The following is a 24,958-nucleotide window of genomic DNA, read 5'->3' as shown; positions in this document are numbered from 1 at the left end:
AAGCAGCTCTAAATCATGGTGAAGTCTGCTTTACTTCCCTTGCAGGACTCTTACTGACCCCAAAGGAGGAAAGCCACGGGCCAGGGTGGGAAGCTTTGCCCCGTGTTCACGGAGGGGACCCACAGAGAATCCAGAGCTATATAACTGGGAGGACCCTGTCTCCGCAGATTTTTGTCTTCTATATTCCATTTCATGGTCGTTAAAGGAGGCACTTCAGTAAGCCCAGCCCACCACCCTGTGCCCTGAGCTGCCAGAGAATGATGAGGCAGGCCCTGCCCTGCAGGTCCCTCTGCCCATCAGCACAAAGGACTTGCCATCCCAGCATGCTTGCTGCCTCAGTGGACACAGAGCGGCCCTGGGGTACATTGTTCTGGGCTCACTCAGAGTGGACCTGACCTTTTCCTTAAGGCCAAGTTTCAGAGACCAGGGATATGATGCCGCCTTGAAATCTGATCTCTCTCTCTCTCATTTCCCTCAGCATGGGAAGGCTTGGTTTCTGGGCACCACGGGTATCCCCTCCATGTCTCCTCTGCCCCCCTTCCCCTACTGCTCCAGCTTCTCATGAAACCGTTTTTAGAGCGTGAGCACCATATTCTCTCCAATGTTCTTTTCTTATTTGCTCAGTCTTGCTTATTTCATGATACTGAATCTCAAATTAATTTTCCTGAAGAGACTTCATTTTATCTTTGCAAATAAAATACCTCCAAGCCCCTTCCTTGGTGCCCCAGAAACTCCCACTGGCTCACAGTGACCCATATTTCTGACCCACACAAACCCCCAGTATCACCCCACACTTGAATCTTTCCTTACAGTCTTCCCCCGTCACCCGTTTGGTGTCAAACATTCAGCCAAGAAACTTCACAAATTAATTTTTTACAGTGACATATTGAAACAATTTCCGCCAAATTAGGTGACTTTTCCCGAAGGTTAAAAAGAGAGCGAGAGAAGGAACTGCAGATTCATTTTGTTCTCATTTGAACAAAACGTTTGAGCGGCCGCTCTCACCCTGCCTCCAAGCACACTCAGGCATTCACAGCATAGAATTTGAGAGCTAAAAAGAACTTTCTATTCATCTCCTCCTTCAAGAGGGGAGAAGCTGGAGCCTGAAGGCTATAGTGAGTGAGCCCAGGTCGTATAAAGAACAGAAGTGTGGGGACCTCTCTCCCAACAGAGAAGTCTTTCTGGTCATACACAGTGTGGTATTTATGGGGTGTTCCTGCCCCCCTACCAGCTAGGAATATATTTGATGAAACACAGACGGCTTTAACCTAATTATGATTGCATTCTTTGCCTCTTTCATTTTTCCCCCCTTGGAGGAGAATTCTCTAGAACACATCTGTGTGATGAGCAGTACCAATGCTTCTCAGTTGTCCTGATGTTGGAGCTGGTGAAGTGTAGGGAAGAACACATTGGATGGGGTCAGGGGGCACATGGCCTGCGTTCCAATCTTGGTTCCACAGGCTGGTTTGCTTCATGCCTTTGGCCAAGTTACATAGCCTGTCTTGGGCCTCTGTTTCCTTATAAGTAAAATTAGTCAGTTATACTAGATGGACACCATTCATGCTCTAGTGACCAGTATGGGGGGCTGTGGGGCCGCCTTTATAAGAGAAGCAAGGACTTACCTACCACCTTTATATGTCCTGTGTATTTTGCATAATTTCTCCAGACATCAGACTCTATGTACTACACATTATTTTCAGAAACAAGAGTCTTTGATAAAGCTAGAAAACACGTTGGCTTTCACTAAAACTGAAATCAGGAATTACCCTAAAGTGTCAGAAAACACAAAACAGTCTAAATTAGTTCTACCTACTGTGATATAAATTGGAGTAAAGATATAAGCCAGTAATTTCTTTTCAGAAATTTAGAAAATCAAAAGGAAGAAATGTAGAAATTTGGAGATGTTTCACAGTCACTTTTAAAAGCAGACAGATCCAGCTTTGGCTTCAGAGATGCTTTTCCCTCATTTTGAAGCCTTGACCTAGAATAAAACTTTGTTCATTATTTTGGTTGGGACAGAGGATCATTGGGTATTAGTAAAAAGTCCGAATTACAGACTCTTTTATAGTAGATACAACATCTGAAACCAGACAGCTATTGTCTGATAGAGATACCACGATACCTAATATAATAAATTTCTAATACTGATTTTTAATTGGCTTGCCAGTTATTTGTGAATTATCTTCAAAAATCTTTGAATCATAAGGAATTTACACACTCCAGAAATGAAGTAAGGAATAGAGAGAGAATCCCTGGAAAATAAATCACTTTGCTTCTAGAGAGTCCAAGAACACTGCACCGAAAAGGTGGTCACTGGGGACCTCTTCAGAGGCAGTGAATGCGAGGTCAGTTCCAGAGATGAGGGAAAATATGTTGGCAAGAATGGTCTGGGTTCTTCCTTGGTCTGTGGAGAGTGTTTTCTCACCTTAAGGAGAAAAATACAACAGTGATTATTACTGAACAAGGCCTCCTGATGCCACCGAACCATGAATGTATTATTTAATCTAATTACTCTCTTGCGGAAATGTGTTTAAGAATGCATGTGGCTCCGGGTTAATGGCTAATTACTAAATGTCTGTCTCCTCCTCTTGCTCACTCCTCTGTGGCCGTAGGATGCTCTGGCGAGTTGTGACGTGAATGGGAATGACCTGGACCCGATGCCTCGTTACGACGCAAGCAACGAGAACAAGTAAGGCCCAGCGGAGCGGGGGCTGGCCTGTGGCTGCCAAGGATTTTTGTTTTCTCCTCTTGCTGAGGGAAGTATTTTCTTAGAAAGCCTTGGTAACAGGGCGCCTGGGTGGCTCGGTTGGTTAGGCAACTGCCTTCAGCTCAGGTCATGATCCTGGAGTCCCTGGATCAAGTCCCACATCGGGCTCCCTGCTCAGCGGGGAGTCTGCTTCTCCCTCTGACCCTCCTCCCTCTCATGCTCTCTGTCTCTCATTCTCTCTCAAATAAATAAATAAAATCTTTAAAAAAAAAAAAAAAAGAAAGAAAGCCTTGGTAACAAATGATCCAAAAATTTGCTCCAGGGTGAACAGGTGTCTTTTCACTGAAGCTTCTGGGTAATAAAAAGGGGTGGTCTCCATGGTAAGAATGGTCACAGAGAGAACCCTGGGGAATGACTCAGCATTTCCATATCTGGAGGGCACAGCTGGGGAGGATTGCCCCTCACAAGGTAATTGGCCGGTGACCCATTTTTGGGGATGGGGTGTCAAAGGGAAAGGCAAAAACAATGTGTATGCCAAAAGAGTTTCTTTATTCTGTTAAATTCAACAAATTTCATTGACCCCTGTGCTTGAAGTCTCTGCCAGGGGCTTTCTTATTAGCCTCTTTGTTCTTCTGTAGTGATTGTATTTTCTACTAATACACGTGAAATACCTATAAGGTTTGCCGTGTACAGAACCTATTACCTTTCTTATCTTCACATTCAAGAGCCATAGAAACCCACTTAACCACTTTTCCACTCTCCAGTTAGTACAGTAGTTCTTGTGAGAGCAGATGAAAATGCACATCCATTTGATACCATGGAATATCTTAACATTCTTCAGAAAATGGAATGGTTTTTCTTGCTTAAGATGACCCAGATTCTTTAAAGGATTAGGAGATATTTCTAATCTCTAGATCACATTAGCTTTTTTCCTTTTACTCCAAAACTCCTCCAGGATAATGCTGTGATTTAAATGCTATCATTTCGATTTTTACTTATGTGTTTTAGTCTGGAATCTCAGAAGTAGCAAAAAGAGGTGTTTTGCCCATTTATTACATGCTATTTCCAGCCTTTGTTTTTCTTTAGGAAAAAATTTCTTAGCGAGTATGATTTGATTAAGTCAATAAGTTTAGATAAAACCATCTGACCTAGATAATTGTGACTGCACATGGGTTTTTTTCTTCTCCCCCCCCCCCCCTTTTCACCATCCACAAAGAAGCCTCAAAAAAGTTACTGTGGAAAGCATGCTGTTTGCTAATAATTCGGTAAATGTTACAGATCAGATTCAATGGTGAAAGCATTAATGCATAAATTGATTTCGATAGAATTTTTCAGAGCCTTCTAAACAAAAAAAGAAAGGGACCTAAATTGAACTGGATAATTTTCTTTCAGTCCTGGCCATTGCTGTCCAGATTACACTGCTTAAAGTTATAGTGAATTTCACATCAAGGGTCATAATTTGAGACAATGCGAGCTAATGTATTTAACCTAATTTATGAACTAGCCTGAAACACTGATGAAGAATCTTGAAGTTTCAATACCAAAAAGTCGCCACTGATAAATTTCGATATACAGTTCATTCTGCTATATTGCGACATAGCCTTCCTAAAAACACTTGCACTCCGCAAAATCTAAAACCACCAAGTAATAAGACAGTGAAATTTGAGCTCAGCGCTCAAAAACTTCATCGGTGATGCACACACACAAAATGGTAGGGACCTATTTAAAAAAATAGCCCAGTTGTATCCATGTTAAGTGGTTACGAAATATGTAAAATTATAATAAATGCGCCACTTTATCTTGAAAAACACCCGAAGTTTGCTTATGGAATTGTGTGCACATTACGTCTGCTCGTACATGTGAATGCATGCCGCTCAGTGTGCAAGAGAAAAAAAGAGGGGGGAAAAAAGACAGAGATGAAAATTTTGAAAAAGAACAAAGAATAGGGAGGAAAATGAATCAGTTGAGAGGCGAGGGGAAAATTAAGCAGAGTGGAGGACACCCCCCAGCCCCCCACTCCCCGCCCAGGATGGCCTTTGGAATCATGGCAACTTGCCAGTTACTGAAGGTGGAAGGTGAGGTACTCGAAATCAGGGAGTAGTGGAGGCAGACGTGGACAGGTGTGGACCGTGGTGCTCTTCGGGTGTGTAGCTGTGTGGGTTTTGTGTATTCCCATGGCGATGCGTTTTCTACATTCACTTAGAGTTTCTAGGAAAAAATTGTGCATCAACACATGTAAATTTCACATTATGCTTACAGTGATCTCCAATACATCAATGGTATCGGAAGAAATTTGTGTTTTCGAGGCAAGCATATAGGAGATCTGTACGATACTATATCCATCAGTTTGATTTATTCCATCAACACCTGTAGGGAGCAAAGAGGGACAGGAAAGCTACAGGAAAGACTAGATCATGGTAACACCCGAAGTATTTGGGGGCAGGATATTGAGGGGCAAGAGGGGCTCTAGGTAGAAACCAGAAACGTATCATACCCTGTAGGCAGTGCTGTCTGAATTCACATGTGGCGAGTTTTTGCACTGAAACTCTCGGTGGTGACGGTGACTGTTTTCCAGGGTGTGTCAGACGTGTGACTAACATCGCTAACCACAGAGGCTGTGCTTAAGCTCTTAAGCTCTTTGAGTGTTGGCCTTGATGGCTTTTTACAGGCTGCCTTTAAAAAAAAAACCATATCCTCTGCAAGTATTCCTTTCAAACCTGGCTCTCCCCGAGACCTGTTCTTGAGAAGCATCGCCATAGTCCTGCTCCCTGTGGCGTATTCTGGTGTGTCCTGTTTTAACCCCTTCTAAGTACCGTCCATGGCTCACTGAGTGCCGTGTGGGTTTGTTACGGGAGCGCACAGGCATTGTTCTAGATACGTGCTTGCGTTTGTAGTCTTGACAGTGAAATATGGCCTTTCCAGAGGCATAACAGCAGCATTCCCTACCTCTGTTTTATGAGCGTGACCTGGGGCAACAGATTACCCTTTAGCTCCTCTCGGGAGTGCCGCGTGATGTTTTCTGGGCCAGACACAAGCCATGTATTCAGGCATTTGGGGTTAAGATAGCCTCTCTGCTCATTAGACCGTAATTATAGATGTGATTGATGGATCTGTCTTTAAGCGAGATAATTCTGTTTGAATAGAAGTCACGTGGCATCAGGAAATTAGCAGTGGGTTTGTAGTTCAGAAGAGTTGACGGTTAGTTTTGGTTCTCCTTAATTAGCTTTATAATCTTGGGGCCTGAGTACTCTGAACTTTGACTAAAGCTTTGTTGTTGTTGTTGTTGTCTTAATCTCTAAAATTACTACAATAATACTTCCCAAGGTTAGCAGTAAAATACCTAAAGCACCAAACATACGACAGACTACATATTAGGTGCTAGATAATTTATAATTATAATTACAGCTGTTATTATAATTATGTGTTCTGTTCCTCTTTCTGGTTCTTGATAAATAATTAAAAATCACAATCATCTCAAAATATATGTGCCTATGAACATTTCAAATGGAATGTAAGACTTAGAAGTCTTTATTTCCAAGGTTAGAGGTTTTGGTAGGTTTTTCTGCTGCTTTAGGTGATGAGAGCTGGGACTCATTCAGTAAATGAGTCAGTAAATCTGCTTTTCTGCAGTTCTGTTTCCCCATCTCCTCGAGCAGAACCATGAGTCTTTGAATTTGATGCAAGAGAGTGAAGGGGAGAAATTTCTAATCCTCATCAGAATAAAGCGGCTCAGGTGTCTGCTCTGTGAAAACCTCCTCTTTGTATGATCTGACCAGTAGGCTTGAGAGTGTGTCTGGAATTATTTCCTGCTTAGCTACGTCTGTTCATTCATTCCACAGGTACTCACCGAGACCCTACTTTGTGAATGGCTCTGTGCTAAATGCTTGGGGGGCACAGGGATGAAATAACTTGGGCTCCGAACTAATGGATTTAATTGGTAGATGACTTGAGAAACTTTAATGCGTGGTGGGTTTTAGTACTACGAGAGAAAGCACTCTCAAAACTCCATGCCAATCATCTCTCTTAGACTGACATGATTACATTTCTAGTGCTAAAACTTTAGGGTGACAGAAATCACTGCAGAAGTACAAAAGTTATAAAAATTCCTTTTTTTAAGATTTTATTTATTTATTTGATAGAGACACAGTGAGAGAGGGAACACAAGCAGGGGGGAGTGGGAGAGGGAGAAGCAGGCTTCCCGCTGAGCAGGGAGCCCGATGTGGGGCTCGATCCCAGGACCCTGAGATCATGACCTGAGCTGAAGGCAGACGCTTAACGACTGAGCCACCCAGGTGCCCCCAAAATTTCTTTTTTGTCATTTTTTCATGTCCCCCACATAACAGGTGCATAAAGAAATGGCCTCAGTGGAGGAGACCATAAAAGCTGTCCTTCTGTTCGGCTTTGTCTCCATTCGTATTAGCTTGTCGAATAAAGGTGACTGCATTGTTCTAGGCTTAAAATAGAAAATGCCTCCCTACAAATGAAAGAGTCTCCTGGCATTTCATACCACTACTCCTGTTTCTGATAAATGAATTATTGATGTCTGAGTTAGAGCTTCCCTTCCCTAGATTGCTTCTTGTTAAATGTTCCCTCCATTTAAAAGTCATAGCAACATATTTAGTGGGAGGTGAGAGCACACATTATATCTTGAATGGGCGATATGTGGGCCCAGAATCTAATTCCTTTTGAAAATGAACCAATCCATAAGTTAAAGACTCATTTTTCAAAAGGAATTAATTTTTTTCATTTTTCTTTCTGATCTCTATTTTCAGGAAGATTTAAGCAGGGTAGATGGAAGCACATTTTTTTTCTGATTCTTTAGTCTCCTTGCACATGTCATTTCTGGTTTTAAGAATGTATGTCGCCATGTTGTAGAAACCAAAGTGCACGTGGCCTTCTCTTTCTCATCCCTGCAGATGGGGACTGTTTTCAGGAGATAGTGTTCCAAAACAAAGCCAATGATTGTAACAAATGCTTTCTAACTATAGAGAAAATATTTTAACTCCATTCTAGAGGGAAAAAAAAACTTTAGATCAATGACCTTTTCTTGAGATCCATAACCTTAACAGGTAGAAACCTTGTTTATTTAAATTTTTTACTCAAGTATAATTAACACACCGTATTATTAGTTTCAAGTGTACACTGTAACGATTCAACAATTCTATACATTTTTCAGTGCTCATCAAGAGGAGTGTACTCTTAATTCCATTTATCTATTTCACCTATCCCCTTACCCACCTCCCCTTTAGCAACCACCACTTTGTTCTCTGTATTTAAGAGTCTGGCTTTTTGTTTCTTTTTTTCTTTGTTCTTTTGTTTCTTAAATTCCACATGAGTGAAATCATAAGGTATTTTTCTTCCTCTGACTTATTTCACTCAGCGTAATGCCATCCAGGTCCATCTAAGTTGTTGCAAATAGTAAGATTTCATTCTTTTTTATGGCTGGATAATATTCCTCTGTGTGTGTGTGTGTGTGTGTGTGTGTGTGTGTGTCAACCTAGGGAAGGGAAGCTCTAACTCAGACATCAATAATTCATTTATCAGAAATAGGAGTAGTGGTATGAAATGCCAGGAGACTCTTTCATTTGTAGGGAGGCATTTTCTATTTTAAGCCTAGAACAATGCAGTCACCATCCAGGTCCATCTAAGTTGTTGCAAATAGTAAGATTTCATTCTTTTTTATGGCTGGATAATATTCCTCTGTGTGTGTGTGTGTGTGTGTATGTATCATGTCTTGTCATCCATGTATCAGTGGACTCTTGGGCTGCTTCTGTATCTTGGCTATTGGGGATAATGCTTCAATAGACAGAGAAGTGCATGTATCTTTTCGAATTAGTGTTTTCATTTTCTTTGGGTAAATACCCAGTAGGGCAATTACTGGATCATACGGTAATTTGATTTTTAATTTTTTTGAGGAACCTCCATACTGTTTTCCACAGTGGCTGCACCAGTTTGCATTCCCACCAACAGTGCACAAGGGTTCCTGTTTCTCCACATCCTCACCAACATTTGGTATTTCTTGTCTTTTTGATTTTAGCCATTCTGACAGGTATAAAGTAATATTTCATTGTGGCTTTAATTTGTGTTTCCCCAATGATTTGTGATAGTGAGCATGTTTTCATGTGTCTTTGGCCATATGTATGTCTTCTCAAAGCAATCTACAGATTTAATGCCATCCCTACCAAAATACCAACATTTTTCACAGAACTAAAACCAAATAATCCTAAAATTTGTATGGAACTACAAAAAACAAAAAACCCAAAATAGTCAAAGCAATCTTGAAAAAGAACAAAGCTGGAGGTATCACAATCCCAGATTTCAAGATATACTACAAAGCTGCAGTAATCAAAACAGCATGGTCCTGGCACAAAAAGGGACACATAGACCAATGGAACAGAACAGAGAGCCCAGAAATAAACCCATGCTTTTATGGCCAATTAACCAATGACATAGGAGGCAAGAATATACAGTGGGAAGAAGACAGTCTCTCCAACAAACGGTAGTGGGGGAATTGGACAAGCACATGCAAAAGAATGAAACACAAAAATAAACTCAAAATGGACCCACACGTGGGACCTGGAACCATAAAATTCCTAGACAAAAACATAAACAGTAATTTCTCTGACATCGGCCGTAATGACATTTTTCTAGGTATGTCTCCCAAGGCCAGGGAAACAAAGGCAAAATTGAACTTTTGGGACTATCCCAAAATAAAAAATTTTGCATAGCAAAGGAAACCATCAACAAAACAAAAAGGCAACCTATTTAATGGGAGAAGATATTTGCAAATGATGTATCCAATAAAGGGTAGATATAAAAAAAATATAAAGAACTTATACAACTCAACACCAAAAAAACAACTAATGGAATTAAAAAAAAAAAAATAGGCAGAGAACCTGAATAAACATTTTTCCATGGGAGTCTTATTTCTTTATACCCAGGATTTAGCCAAACACTTCAGATAAAATTATCCTATAGCTAAATAGGACAGAAAAAAATCTGCCAAAGACAAGAAGGGCCAGTATCAGCGGCCGATTTATTTTTCCAAGTATTTCCAACATTTTTCCTCTAGTCCTTTTACAAAATAGCATTATGATAGACTACACAGTAGTTACTTAATCAGTGGTTATCAAATGAATTCACGTGACAATGACTACATGCTAGAGGCTTAATGTATCTAGAGAAGATAGTTGTGAAAAATACCTGACCCTTTTCATATGCAGGTATACATTCTATGTCAGGAAAGAACGTACAACAAATATTTTAGAAAATCAGTTTCTGTCACATGGGATCATAATACAATACTTTGAGATAAGTAACATTTTGGACCCATCTTATAGATTCTGGAAAGTGGCTGGGGTCTGGGGCCTCACACAAAGTTGGAATACAACAGGAAAAGGCCTCTCAGCCCAGAAGCCAGCCAGCCCTCCCCAGCCCTTGGTCTCAAGCCCTGCCCTCCTCAGCATGTTAGTCCTCCTCTTTAGTAGCTCACCCAAGATGCACACACCCCCATCCATCCCTCCACTCCAGCTGTCTGTTGGTTTGTCCCTTCTCCTACCGACATCCTTGTAAAATCTCCTAAATGGTTTCCCTGTCTCCAGGCTCACCCCATCCCGCTGCCCGAGTGATATATAAATAAAAATTTTAAAATATATATAAATATATAAATAGAAAATATAAAAATATATAAATTAAAAAAACCCTTTAATGTCTTGACATTTTGTTGAAAGTACAAGACGCTCTGTTGCCCACTCCTCCCTCATTATTAAGCCTGCTCTGCCCCGCATGTCCCCTGCTCTCCCCCTTTATTTATCAGCCCTGCGGGACTTGTGAAGTTCCCTTAATGTGCTGCAACTCTACAACCTTCCCCCCATCTGCACCTATGTGGTCCCTCCTCCCCCTTCAACTCCTGCCACTTCCCCTGTGATGCCTTCTCTCACCTCCATCATCTGAGCTGGATACCCTCCGGTGAGTTATCAAAGCACCTGTGAATTTCCTGCTTTTATAAAACTCCCTGTTCTACACAGGGTCGCATTTACCAAGGTAGAGAGTAGAGAGGCAAGAGGCAAGAAGAGATACTGAGAAGATTTCCAGTTTAGTTTGGGGTATAAAATGTCTGTTTAGTCTTACAGTAATTAGAAGACTATCAACCTTGATTGCTCATATAGATGAATTTGTGAAATGTATCCTAAAATAGTAACTATTCAAAAGGTACGATATATATATATACTGGATTTTTGTGCTGAATATCTTTTTTTTTTTTTTTTGATCCTCCTCCCTGCTATGTATCCCAGAAACCTGACCTCTAAGGACTGTATTAATAGACTCCCTTGTCCTCTGGCTTCCCATTGGGTTTGGCCAATGGAAGTCTCAAGCAGGAGATTATTGGGATACCGAGGAGTGAAGAAGGAGTATTTATTCTCTGCCCCCTCCTTATTGGACCACTGGGGACTAGCTGGATACCTGAAGATCATAATTACTATCAGGTGGCCCTAAGGCTGACTTCTTGAGGGCTCTCCTTTATGGGCATCAATAACCACTCATTCCCCATGGTTCCTTAGAGCTAGGGGTTTTCCAGTGTTTCTGATTTAGAACACCACATTATTCCCTATTGGTTTCCCCAAATCCTGCCTGCATCTTTATGTTAAGTCCCTTGAGTAAATTTTTCTCATGTTACCCAGTATAAAAAAGTCCAGTGTTTCCTGATCGGCCCTGATTGATAGGTATGTTAGTTTTTTAGCCTGGTATCTTTGGTAGACTAAAAGAAAAAATGTCCAGACTCTTCCAAGAAAGAAAATCACTAGATTCATAGGAGTTGTGTTAATGGCTTTGTATTTTTTAATGAGACCTGACAAATACAAAAAATAGTTACCTAATACAGAATTCCTATACACCTGTCGCTTGAAGTATAAGTATTAATTTTTATAAAACTGCATTAATTATTCTAGGGTTTAGAATCATGATAATGCAATCTTCAGAACCCCTTTGTTCTTTGTTGATTTTGGTGTGTTCTCTTCCAGGATTTGGGAACATGGTCTCTTGGGGTTCTCAGTAACAGTTTCAATAAAGGGCTGATAGATGCTATAGGTTAAAATGAGGTTTGGGTATAATTTATGCAAATCGAGTGCACTATTGACATGAATAATTGATAGGTGCTTCAATTTAAATTTCTTATTTCAAAAACAAACTCTCAAATTCCTGAGGCCTCTAAAGCAGATGGAAATGGCAGTAAGGGAAAGATAAGTATCCTTTTTAAATAATGGATTAAGCATTTGAGCAGAGTTTCCAGACAGGTATATTTATTTATCTTTCTCTTTTCCTCTTCTCTAACCTCTGCCTTGGATCTTTCTATTTTCTCTTGTTTCTTTATGCCCTGAAATACATAAAATTTAGAGCATGAAGACCTTGAGAGGTCAATGTGAGCAGTGCCTTATGTGTATTATTCAGAGCTATAGAGAAGACATGCAAGACCTTTCAAGTGCATTCAGCCAATGGACACTCATGTTAGATGCTGAAAAAGAAGGCAAACTCAGGAGAAAAAGAGCCATGTTTTGCTTATCTCACTCCCTGTATAGATACTAGAAGAAAAGGCTGAAAATATAATCAAACTACAGACTGGCTAATTGTTCATTTTAATATTAACAAGATATTATTTAGATATTGGTTGTCTTCCTATTCAGATCAAACGCTGTCTAAGTTAAGGGACTACAGTTAGAATTTCTTTTTTATTACTAGCTGAAAAGGATGTCATAATTTTTATGTTTGAGCAATTCGGTTAATTACAGTAGAAGCCTATTGTTCCAATGGACTTAAGTATGTGTGTTTAATATCAGCAGTAGGTGTGCATTTCAATTACAATCCTCAATAAAAGGTGGAAAGGCAGAAAATAGGTCTTTTCGGTCAGAATATATTTGATTAGTTCTCATAACTTTGGTCACCAAAGAAGGCAAGGTGATAGAGTAAAAGAAGAAAAAAAAAAAAAAGGTCCTGCTTTTGGATAAGACCTGTGTACCAGTTCCAGCCTTGTCGTTCACTGTTATCTGTGGACTTGGAGAAGCATCTTATCAGAGCCTCCCTCGTCACATTAGTATCTCAATGTCCCTGGCTGACTTAACCAAAAAAACCTATTAGTCTGTGCGGTTGCTACTCGACTATATTTGAATGTACTGTAAGCAATGCTAATAAAATTAACACATCTGGATGCTTTCTCAATTACTGCTCACAGCAACCCACATTCAGAGCAAAAGTCGAGAGAGGTGGAGTAAAATGCTTAATGTCACAGGTGACAGAATTTGAGCTCATTTATTCCTGCAGCATCTATTTACCTGCGTAGCTAAATTAATCTGTGGTCAAGTAGATGAGAAATTAATTACTGTGTTGAGCCCATGCTTTAGTAACTTTACTACCTTGGGAAAACCGTAATCACTGGAATGTTGAACTACTGTGTTCAGTAAATATTCAGTAGCTTGGTTCTACCAAGGGCTGGTAGTCTGAGCTGTTTCTCCACAGAGAGGGGATTGGGCCACAAAGGTCACCAACACCTTGTGTACATGTGACTTTGAACAAGTAACAGAGATCTTTTATTACAGAAAATGATTGTATAGGTCTGACTTCACAGTGGTATTTGTTCTATGGAAATAAATGAATCTAGGGGCTATTTATTCAGAGCTTGCTATAGGAAGAGACTCAGCTACCAACACTTGAGGAGACCCAAGGGTAGACATATGACTGGGAAAGCTTTATCATTAAAAAAAAGAAGAAGAAGAAGAAGAAGAAAAAAAGGAAGGTTTCAGGTGTTCTGATCAGTGGTTCACATGGGAAAGACACAGCTAGGGTCTCAAACAATTCTAGTTCTCAACAATTGTAGTTCTCAAACACTTCTAGTTCTCAAACAATTCTAATGTGTATTAATAACTGTAAAAGAAAATTGAATGAGAACCAAGTGGTTATAGTGTAAATAAATGTTTTGGGAAATTATATAAAATTGTCAAAGGAATGGACCTTATTAAGGTGGTAATAATTAAAAAAATAAGGTAAAGTCTTAGTCTAATTCACAGAGGGCAGGAGTTAATTTTCACATCTATGTGGAGATACAGACTCTTTGAGGTTGAAATCACATAACTGACAGACATTTTCCTGATATTTTTATATTTAAATGATGGCCCCAGAGAGTGCTCTGGAAATGTGGGCTGTGCAAGATTCTCTGTAGGAGGGAAAAACTGAGCCCAAGGACATCAGAAGCCTTTTCCTACCCTAAGAAGGGTGTGGGGTCTCGAGGATGTGTCCTGCTTTGGGAAGTTGTGGTGAATCATTTTGCACCTAAAAAAGCTTGAAGAAATTGAGAACAGTTGACTACTGGAGATTTTCCAGCAAATTCCCCTGAATCCCCACTTTCTCTGTAGCATGTTCTCATCACAAGCTGCCATCTCATGAATTTTAAAAAAGACTGACCTTTGTTAGGAGAGTTTACCTCTTCCTATTTTTAGATATCCCCACATCATCTGCATATAATTTACATATGCTAGTAAATGCATTTGAATTTGCATGAATTGCAGATAAAATACCTTGTGGTGACACCCTGGGCTGAGATTAGCTGACTGCTAAAGATTTTGTATGACCTTTTTGCTGTTGGTTAGTTTTGCTCCTTCTGAGGTTCATCCTCACAGGGTCACACCACCCCCCTCACAGGGTCACACCCCGCCTCCCACCCCCATCCCCATTACCAAATAGAGACTCATTTTACCCCCCCACCAACCCTGCAGCCCCACCTGTATCAGGTTGTTACAGATCCCTTTCTTTTTTCACCATCCTGATACATTGGGCTTCCCACAGGCACCAGCATGATGCTGTTGCCATGCAGAGTAGGCACACATCTGCCTCCAGCAATGGCCCCAGTCTTGGCACCAATTTACATAGTTTGCACTAGAGGTGATTTGAATAGAACTTAAGTTGTTCAGCACTCTTAATTGCAACCCTTGTTGTTACTTTTATTGAACATCAAACTCTTTCATAAAAATTATTTATTTTTCTTCGTAACAGAATGACAGGTCCCTTTAATGCTTTTCAAAGGAGTGGCGATATGTGCAGCGAAAACACTTGATTGTGTTTTTCTATTTCTTGTCCATCCATCTCATGCCTCATGTAGGGAGTATGGGGGGATGGGGCAGGGGAGCATGTGAGAAGGAGCTGGGGTTTTCATTGAGAAGATCAAAGAATTAGAGGCCTTGACTTTGTTGAAATTGAATTCAAATGGAGATAAATGGGGTCCTCAAGTGAGGGGCAATCTCAGGAGGAGCTCAACTAACAACCGTGCATTCGCCTGATCACCCATACTTGGGGCAGTAGAGGCCCCTGTTGTGACTGAAGTATTTCCCACTACAGAGATGCCACAGCAACCGTGGCTTAACTCTTCTGTGGGCTGAATTTATATCAAATTGTTTGGCCCCCTTTGGGGAGTAATATTAGAGGCATCATCATGATGGAACCGTGTTCCACACAGCATGATAGTATGGAACAAGAGCCCTTTCGCTGGTGTATTTATGGGAGTGTTCATTCAAATTTGTTGAAATCTTTGTAGCCCAAATGCAGTATGAGAAGGTATTCAGGTAAGCCGTTGCAAATTATGTGGATGTTCATTCTTCCGTGTTTTATGATCACGCATACTATTTTACATCAATTGATTCCATTTATCATCATCCAACTTTCTCATTGTGTTTCTATGAACTTCTGTTAGAATCCCCATTGGAAAACTTATTTCAGTTATAGGGGATACTAACTCATGTTTAATCCATCCTGGTTGGAAAAAAAATACATAACTCTGTTGTTTTATCTTTGTCTTTGATTAGGGAGATACTTCTTCTTATGCTAAGAAAGTAAACTGTATGAAGGATCCTACTCATATATTAAATTCACCCATTTTTCTTACAGGGTTCATGGGTTTCTGAAATCTATATGAATATAACACAGATTTCTAAGATGTATACTTGGAGTAAAACAGGAAAATGTATATGGGGAGGGAGGTCCACGTGACTGCTTGCTAGATAAGTTGTTTAATAAAATTGAATACTCCTTCTATACACTGAGAGGGGGTTTTGAGCCATAGCCTATAAACCGTGCCTATGCAGAGACATGGACAAACACTACATGCATATGATTCATACTGGAAAAGTTGTTCTTCCTATAATAATTTAAAAATTATTATAAAACAAGCTGCTTATTTGGCTTCCTGTGAGCAGTTCTATAGCTTTGAGAAGTTTGGTACATGATTTGGGTGGGGATGCAGAGAACAACTTCGTCTCCCCAGAAACCCTTGATTGGTTTTGCCTTGGGCTAGAAATTCGGCACAGCCTAAATCGAGTTCAGTGGGGTCACTATATGTTTTCCATGACAGAATGAGAAAAAGAGAGGTTCTCTGGTTCCCTTGAATCGCATTAATCCTTCCAAGTCATCTCAGACCTCATCCTCTCAAATACAGAGGAGCCGCCTCCTAAAAATGATTACTTACCTAAAATGTTACAGTTTACAAAGCATGCCTACACATACTCTCACTTGACTTATAAAATTTCCATGTCAGAGGGGTAGTAGGTAATTCTTTTGGTGCCCCAGTATCTGAATTCTTTATGTGTGAAGAATTCTCTGTCTCAGTAGAGAGCAAAGACTGTTTTCTAGTATGGCAGCTGAAAATGGTGGATGCTATTCACTTGCCCAACTTCCCTTGCTCTAGTAGGGCCCAGGCCAAGGGATCTAGATTCTAAATCAGTAGCAGCTGTGCAGGCTAGTGACCTAAAGGCCAAGCAAGCTCTCAGTCACTTGCCTGGGTTCTCCTCCCTGTCCCTCTCTCTCTCTCTCAGCAGAACAGCTGTGTTTTTCTTCACCCTTAGCCTCCATCTTGGTTATTTTGTGCTCCTAACAATTCTGAGCTTCCCAATATCCTTTTAATAAAAACTACTTTTCTTTTTTTAAAGATTTTATTTATTTATTCATGAGAGAGAGAGAGAGGCAGAGCGAGAAGCAGGCTCCCAAGGAGCAGGGGGCCTGATGCGGGACTCGATCCCAGGACCCTGAGATCATGACCTGAGCCGAAGGCAGACGTTTAACCATCTGAGCCACCCAGGCGCCCAATAAACTACTTTTCTGCTTCACTTGGCCAGTTACAGTAAAGAAGCTGTAATTAAATCTCATTATTGTTGCCCCCTCTTTCCAGAGAAAGAAAGTAAAATTCAAGGCAGATTCACAGAACTTACGAAAGTGAGTCTGGCTTCCAAAGTCATGCTCTCTGTATCACATAATATACTCTAATTTGGAACACGGTACTAGATATTCTTTTTTGAATATAATATTCATAAACAATAGGCACTTCTTAATTCATGTAAATAAAGGTAGTTAGTTGATGGGAATTTAGTGCTTATTTTGTGGCATATAGTTTCATTCAGAAAAGACTTTTTGAATACCTTTTCGGAGAATGACAGTTTGCTTTTGGTTCTTTCTTAATAAAACTAGTGATAGAGTTATGGTATATAGACAATGAACATTGATCCATCACTTAACTGATAAGGTACAACAGGTAAACCAGTAGGCAGGATGTAAAATGGAGACCATTGGTTTTCCAAAAGTATTTCATGGAGCCCTAGAGTGTGTTGATAGATCTCTCAGATTGCCCAAGTGTCACTCAGCTGACTATATGAAATGAACAGAGCCCTCTGTTCCTCAACTAAGTCACACCCGTTTTTAAAATCTACACTAAAATCTATTTTGGATGGTTGGATTTCTCCTAAGATTATTTGAAGTAAAAAGTTCTATTTATACAAAACAAACCATGGTAAGCCAGTGCTAGGGGCCAGAGGAATGGGTTTGGAGGGGTTGTCACTGGAAGTAGGCACAAATTGTAGGGAAGGCTTCGAGAGGTGGTAGCATTTGACCTTTGCCTTGGAAAAGGACTGATAGAAGGCAGTAATCATTACTGAGAGAATGTCTGTCATGGCTGAAAGAGTCTCTGAATTAGTGAGCTCCTTGCAAGCTTTGGGATAAAAGTCATCTTCTTTGGCCATTTTGGTTTTTTTTTTTTTTTTTTTCTTTTTTGTTAAAAGGAAAATCCACAAATTTCTTACTTTCCCCAGAGCCTCTCTTTTATTTAAAACTCAAATCTGAACAATGCTTTTCCTCTACCTTCAAAACCTTTATGACCAGTTCATGAGGTGTGTGCAAAGAAATTATAATAGATCCATTGTCTCTTAGCCTCACCACCTAACACTGCATTACGCTCTAGTTTTAACTAATCTTTTTACAGCTCTCTAGGAATAGCATGCTGCATATGTCCTGGAGACTGGTGAATAGTAAGCATTCCATAAGTGGTTATGTTGTTGTTATTCTACCATGCTTATCGGTTGTTAAATGGAAGATGTAATCTTGATGCGCGTTGTGGTTATTACTAATGTAACCCAGTTGGAAGCTGAGGATCCCTACATCCCTGCCCTGTGGCAGGATCACTGCCCCCTTTTCACTTGAGAAAACAGGGAAACAGAAAAGAACAAGAAATGTAAAATACCAGATTTTATGGATGAAAAATCTAAAACCAGTGTCAGATATAAAGCTTTAAATGAAATTGAACATGTTCTTATTCTTTTTTTTTTTTTAATTTTTTTTTTTTAAGATTTTATTTATTTGAGAGAGAGAGAATGAGAGACAGAGAGCATGAGAGAAAGGAGGGTCAGAGGGAGAAGCAGACTCCTTGCTGAGCAAGGAGCCTGATGTGGGACTCGATCCCGGGACTCCAGGATCATGACCTGAGCCGAAGGCAGTCGCTTAACCAACTGAGCCACCCAGGCGCCCGAACATGTTCTTATTCTTAAAATCCAAATTATTGTGCAAAATTGCCATGCCATTTTGGGTTTGTTTCTGTTTTATTTATTTTTTTTAAGATTTTATTTATTTTGTTTATTTGTTTTAAATATCTATCAATAACTAATTGTTTCAGTAACAGTAAAAACAAAAAACAAACAAACAAAAAACTTAATACCAACTACTTGTTGCAAGTATTTTCTGTGGCTAAAATTAAGAAGCTTCTGTTTAGACTTGAGAAACAGAGTGCAGTTTGCATGGAAATAAAATATTGAAGATTACCTGGGGCTGTGTTCATTAACACCAACTGATTCTTATTCTTAGCCAACAAAAAGGAAATTATAAATTAAACTTGGATTTAGGTTTTAATTTTCTTTCAGGTGTTGTGTGCAGGCCTCTCTTGAAATAAGGAGGTAAATCAACTGGTAGAATCTTTAAAAAAATTTTCACTAAGTAATTTTAGGATGAGAAGGTGAAAATGCACCATGCACATATAATTACTGATCAGTAAAACTTTCAAGATAATTCCTTGAGAGATTTGAAATTTAGTGAAAATCAATCTCTTTCTGTCTCCTTTCCGACATACACATGCACACACCCCTACTTTTCTTATTATAATTGATTCTTATTAGCTGTAACGTTGATCTTAAAAATTAAGGTCAAACCTCTTAAATATTTAGCATAAGTAGGAAAGAAATCAGAAATAATTGAACCACTTAAGGAACAACTTCAGATCTAGAAGTTAGCTGAAAACTTAGAAATAATAATAATCATGAATGAGTTGTGCATACTCAGAAAAATAGCAGTGGTTGAGGTCAGGCATTTCTACATATATTCTACTAATATGAGGAGATTAGAATTAATGAGATTAGAAATAGACATGGTGATATTTTTAATTGGGGTTACAAGCTAGAAATAGGGAAGTGTGTCTGGACAGGAGGATTATGACCATCAAAGTCTGATACAGGTAAATAAGCTAAATGATTGTAGGGATAACTTGGGGCAAGTCTTTTGGCCACTGGGAGACCTAATTGTCTTCTGCATATAAAATGGAGACAAAATGAGCTACTTGGAGTTTGCTGTGAGAATTGGAGATAATGCATTCTGATTGTTCAGGATACCACGGGCCCTACTAACCTACATACTAACTGATGGTATTAGAGCTAATGTAGAGGTTTGGTCACCAAGAACGCCTCGTGACAGAGCTGCAGGTCAAATGAATCATCGACACTTTCCATTCTGTTATTTGTCTGGGGGAAATTATTTCCACCCAATTTAGAACATGTATATTGTACATGTGCAAACTGTGAGAGTAGAATCTGGATTTTTTTTCTGGCAGAGGAGGACATGGGTCTGAAATTCTCCTGGAAAGATTACATGGACCTAAGAGTTACGGAGATCATTTCTGCTCTGATACCGTTGGCTGTCTTGTGGTCTTTTCAGTCAGATTTTTCATTGCAGAGTTCCAAAAAAAATAGAATACTCCTCCTAAAGCTCTTCAAGAAAATGGACTCTAGTACACTCATTCTCTCTAAATCTCCATATCCTGCCTCATGTGTTTGGTAAAAGGATAGAAGAGGAACAAGATCATAAATTTTGAAAGGAGTTACTAAATTTAGTGGATTACTCCCAGCTTTTCTTAATAAACACCCTTAAAAACTCAGTTAGTTTCATATTTTATTATATTATTCATTTATTGGATTTATAGCAATTCATCCTCCAAAGAGTGACCAAAAAATATGTACAGATACAGTAATGACTGTGATATGGGACGAGGCGCAACAATAAGCCAGTGGTGAATTGCTTACCACACAGACCTCTGTGTGTTCCTGAGCTTCAACTCTGCGCTTCGTCCTGATGCAGGAGAAAAGTTTTAAAAGAGTGATTATTTCAACATTCTTGTTCAAAAATTTGATCTACCTTGTTTTCACCAGTTGGTGACTAGTTTCCATGGAAATAGAAATGGAATAAGCATTCCTCATTTTAGATTCTCAGCTGCCCTATGCCAACTGAGAGCTGTAAATGCCATTTGGTTAACAGCAAGGATCCAGAATTCTTCCATTTTAAAGCGGCAGAGGGAGAGGAAAAGAAAATGATTGCCAAGTCATTTTGCTTTTCTTCCTAGGAAAAGGAAACAATTTGGTGATTGTCTGAGGTACTGACCGTTATCAGACACAGACAATGTCTAGTAGTGCGTCTTGCGGCTGATCAATTTAAATCTCTTTTGCCCCCTTCACAAAGTTCCTTACCTCATTGTGATTTCACTGGCCTGCAGTTGCCTTCCTGGTTGTCCACCTGCTGTTCCAGTGACGCGCACTGAACGGGAAAGTGGTCAAAATGTTGGAAAGAGACAGTTCGGTGTTCTCAGTGATCTGTGACCCGAGGCGGGGGCAAAAATAATCTGTTGGTAGAGGGAGTGTGTGGGGGACACTTTACAAAATCCTCACTTGTGAGAGAATGTCAGTTAATTTTGCCATCAGGACTCTCCATTTCTCAGCAGTTGTCGCCTATAACTACCACGTTTTCTGGAACTTTTCCGTGAGGAAAATAGTGAAGGATATTATAACAAAGGCTTTCCCATAAAATGTTTGCATATCAATACAGTTGTTTTCTTTTGTCTTGTTTTTTGGAGCCTGAAAAGTTGAATCAATGTGAATGCTACGATAAAATTTTAATAACGCTAACCCATGGTATTTTCTTTTATATTTTAAGATGTTTAGATACTAGATCGAGAAGGAATGTGACTCTAGCTCTTAAACATCACCCCGTGTGGTTCTATGAGCGTACTTCTCTTGGGACATAGAAGGAGTTTCTCTATGTCCCAAAGTCTAAATTTAATAAAGGAAGCCAGACATAATGGCTTCCAGCCATTATGCTGCCCCTGTGTCTCTGAGTGTGGTCTCACACCTAGCCAAAGCAAGTAATGTGTCAACTAAGGAAATAGGATCCTTATCCTAGGCTTGCGAAACTGCATGAGTACTGCAGGGGAAATTGTCCAGATGCTGGGCATGCAGTTCAGGGCCTGACATTTTCTATTATCACGTTGTATTCATGGGAGGATATCACCGTGATAACTGTTTTGTTATCATAAACAGCTTGTGTGTTCCAGTGTCTTGAGAAAGAAGCATTTAGGGTACAGAAAGGAACCTGCTCAGAATATACATTGAAGTTCAAGATTGCAAGCCAGACCAGATATGACAGGGACTCTGTATCCTCTGTGAATGCTTCTGCTCTCTCAAGAGAGGGGAGCCAGTTCCTTAGTCTCTTACTTAATCCACAGCTTTACTGCACTGGAGAAGCAGTGCGGGGAGGGACTCATTACAGAGATAAATGGGGGCTGGGGCGAGAAAACATTCAAAATGAATCCACTCAAACTGAGGCCAGAGACTTGGAATGAGCGATGAAAATGGTATTTTATTGTAAACAATAAAACCCAAATGATGAAAATACGTGTAGTTTATTATCCAACAGCACATGTACCCATAGCCATTCTTATATCAAACAAAAATGAATCATGTTTAAAGTTGTAGTTTTTCTGTAATATTACAAAATTTGAATTTTAGTAGAGCCATAAACAGACTCAGTTTATAAAAATTTTTATCAGTTTTCGAAGGGCCATTTGGAATCATTTTATTGACAAATCATTCTCATTTAGAGCCCCTGTCATGTTGCCAGCCTTGTTCCATTTTTACTAAATCTCGCTTTTCTGGATTATTCTTCACAGCTTTCAGTGTGATTAAAGCTGTTCTGAAATTCACCGATTGCATGAAATCCTGTGTCTTTTGAAAGTTCATTAGGCAATTGATTTGCCTTGTATTGTTTGCATTTTATGTTTACACAGAGATAGAAAATTCTGGCACTGGAAGAAGATAGGGCTGCTTAAGTCGGCCGTAATTTCATTAGTGATGGGATCAGTCGTATCTTTTTACTTGTTTAGTTAGGAAACCTAATAATTATGATACCCTTTTAAAAAAAAGAACTCATGGGCAGCGATCCAAATAGCTTCAAAGAAGCGACTTCTGAGCCTTTCTCTCAGGAAAGGTCTCAAGTTGTCATTATTTTGTTCGGCCCTGCTAAGTATATGCATGCCGGAGGATGTATGCACGTCCTTCCGGAAACATCGTGCATTCACTGTTGTGGAAACACTAGGACTTGGTGTCGGGAGATTTGGGTTCACGTTCTTTGACAGTAAGCTGGCTGTATTACCTTGGTGAAGTCACTTAACCCATAAGAATTTGTTTCCTTACCTCTAATATGCGGACAAAGGTACATGTAATGTGTGCAAGATTATTGGAGAGAGCAAATGAAGTATGTGAACCTAGGCAAGTGAAACTACCTAGCAAGTAATAAATAAGTGATCCTTATCACCTTTATTGATTTGCTGTTTGTTTTCCGAGAGAGAGCATGTGTGTGCCTGTGAGCAGGGGAGGGGGGGCAGAGCTAGAGGGAGGGAGAGAGAGAGAGAGAGAGAGAGAGAGACACTCTTAAGCAAGCTCCTTGGAGCCTGGCACGGGGCTCGATCTCAGGACCCTGAGATCATGACCTGAGCTGAAATCAAGAGTCAGACACTTAACCAGCTGATGAGCCACCCAGGTGCACCTGATTTGATGTTTCAGTTGCATATTGTATTAAGCATTCTTTCAAATGGAAGTTATTACATTAGCGGATATGAACTGTACGTTATATTTGTTGAGGTGACTGATTTCCATAAAGCGGCATTCAGTATGAATATCAAATCAGAGAAAGGGGAGTTAGAAAAGGTAGAAGCGTATGTTTCTTGGTTCCCAAAAAGTCGTAAGTAGCTATGACTGCATTTACCCTTCATGCTTAGAAACCACAGTAAACTTCTGCCCACAGAAACCACTGTAAACTTCTGGTAAACTTGTAACTGCAGGTCAGATCTGCCTGGTGACTCTGAGAATGTTTTTTTATTTTTTTTAAGGATTAAAAAGAGGGGAGGGGGATTATGTGACGGAGACTGTATTTGGCCCATAAAGCCTGGAATATTTGCTATATTTGGCCTATTACAGATGTTTGCCAACCCCTGTTCACCCACTCCTGCGAACACCGTCATAATAAAAACCCACTCTATGTCACGCCCAAGTAAAATATGTATATGCTAAAATGTTAAATTGATAATTAGGGATATGATAAATCTATGCTTTGGAGGGAGGCATTCCTTCATTGTTGGTTTTGTACTACCATAATTTTGAGAGCCTTCCAGTGTGTAAGGAAATGACTCAGGTGAGCTCCGCAAGGAAATCCAGGAGTGGCTAGCAGTAAATGGAAGTGTTAGCAGTTGCTTGGTGTAGCTGAGATGAAATGAGGTCAGCTCAGTGACTATAAGGTGTGTGAGCTACTTATCTCTACTTCAGGACCCGTTTCTCAGAGTGCCAAGGGACCCTGGGACCACGTGCCACCAAACGTCTCAGACCCTGAGTGTTGCAAGAAGGAACACCAAGGGAGCCCCCTTGGATCCTCACTCCAGAGCCACAGTTTACCTGTATTTCAGACAAATAGGATTATGTAATAGTCACTTCTTTTAGATCCTTCATCCCAGCAAAGTAAGACTCACTTCAGAAGTGTTCTGACAGTTTGTTTATGACCTGGACGCAGTCTCAAGCCAAGTGAAGTCAAACACTTACAATATCACCTTTTATTATCAGTCAGGAACAGATTTTGAGCAAAACAGCAAATATTTTTAGCCTGTTTTACAGCGTATAGTTATTGAATGATATCTTTACCTGAATAGTTTAGCAAAAACAAATAGAAGCAGGACCGTTAAGTTGATTATTGCTAAATGAACAGAGACTTGTGGATTATTGCCTCTTCTTCAGGATTTCCAGGCCAATGGAACTCATTGAAACTACATTATATTATGTCTTTTTTTCTCACTATTGAATCCTTAGTGACTAATTCATTCCTCAGTATGTGGTAGGTACTCAATAAATATTTGCTGAACGAATGATTCAGAAAAGTTCGTTAATTATGGGCCAATAGGGGCGCCTGGGTGGCTCAGTTGGTTAAGCGACTGCCTTCAGCTCAGGTCATGATCCCAGGGTCCTGGGATCGAGTCCCACGTCGGGCTCCCTGCTCTGCGGGGAGCCTGTTTCTCCCTCTCCCACTCCCTCTGCTTGTGTTCCCTCTCTCGCTGTGTCTCTCTCTGTCAAATAAATAAATAAAATCTTAAAAAAAAAAAAAATTATGGGCCAATACATGGGAACGGTCTCATTATGTCTAGTTAACTAGGTCATTATAAGAATATTAATAAAAATGGAGGTTTACCTATATATAGGAGTATGTAAAGGTGAAATATTGTCTAGGGAGAGCACATTCTGGCATTTGGGTCTCTTGTTTTTGCTACTTTAGAATTGTAGGAATGTGGTGGTTTTCAGTATACATTTGGAGAAGAGA

At 39.9% G+C, this 24,958-nt stretch overlaps 1 protein-coding gene across 4 annotated transcripts in view; it reads left to right on the top strand.

Moving 5' to 3' along the window:
• The window catches only part of PCSK5 (proprotein convertase subtilisin/kexin type 5), a 463,938-nt gene that overhangs the window by 126,986 nt on the left and 311,994 nt on the right, over positions 1-24,958 (top strand). For all 4 annotated transcript variants that reach the window (XM_035029028.1, XM_035029027.1, XM_035029029.1 and 1 more), the window contains exon 5: positions 2,613-2,689. In XM_035029028.1, coding sequence (XP_034884919.1) covers positions 2,613-2,689 — 77 coding nt within the window. The remainder of the gene's footprint in view (positions 1-2,612; positions 2,690-24,958) is intronic.

This window comes from Mirounga leonina, unplaced genomic scaffold (assembly GCF_011800145.1).
Source record: "Mirounga leonina isolate KUSES-001 unplaced genomic scaffold, KU_Mleo_1.0 Mir_224, whole genome shotgun sequence".
NCBI lineage: Eukaryota > Metazoa > Chordata > Mammalia > Carnivora > Phocidae > Mirounga > Mirounga leonina.
This window is presented reverse-complemented; position numbering and strand designations above follow the sequence as displayed.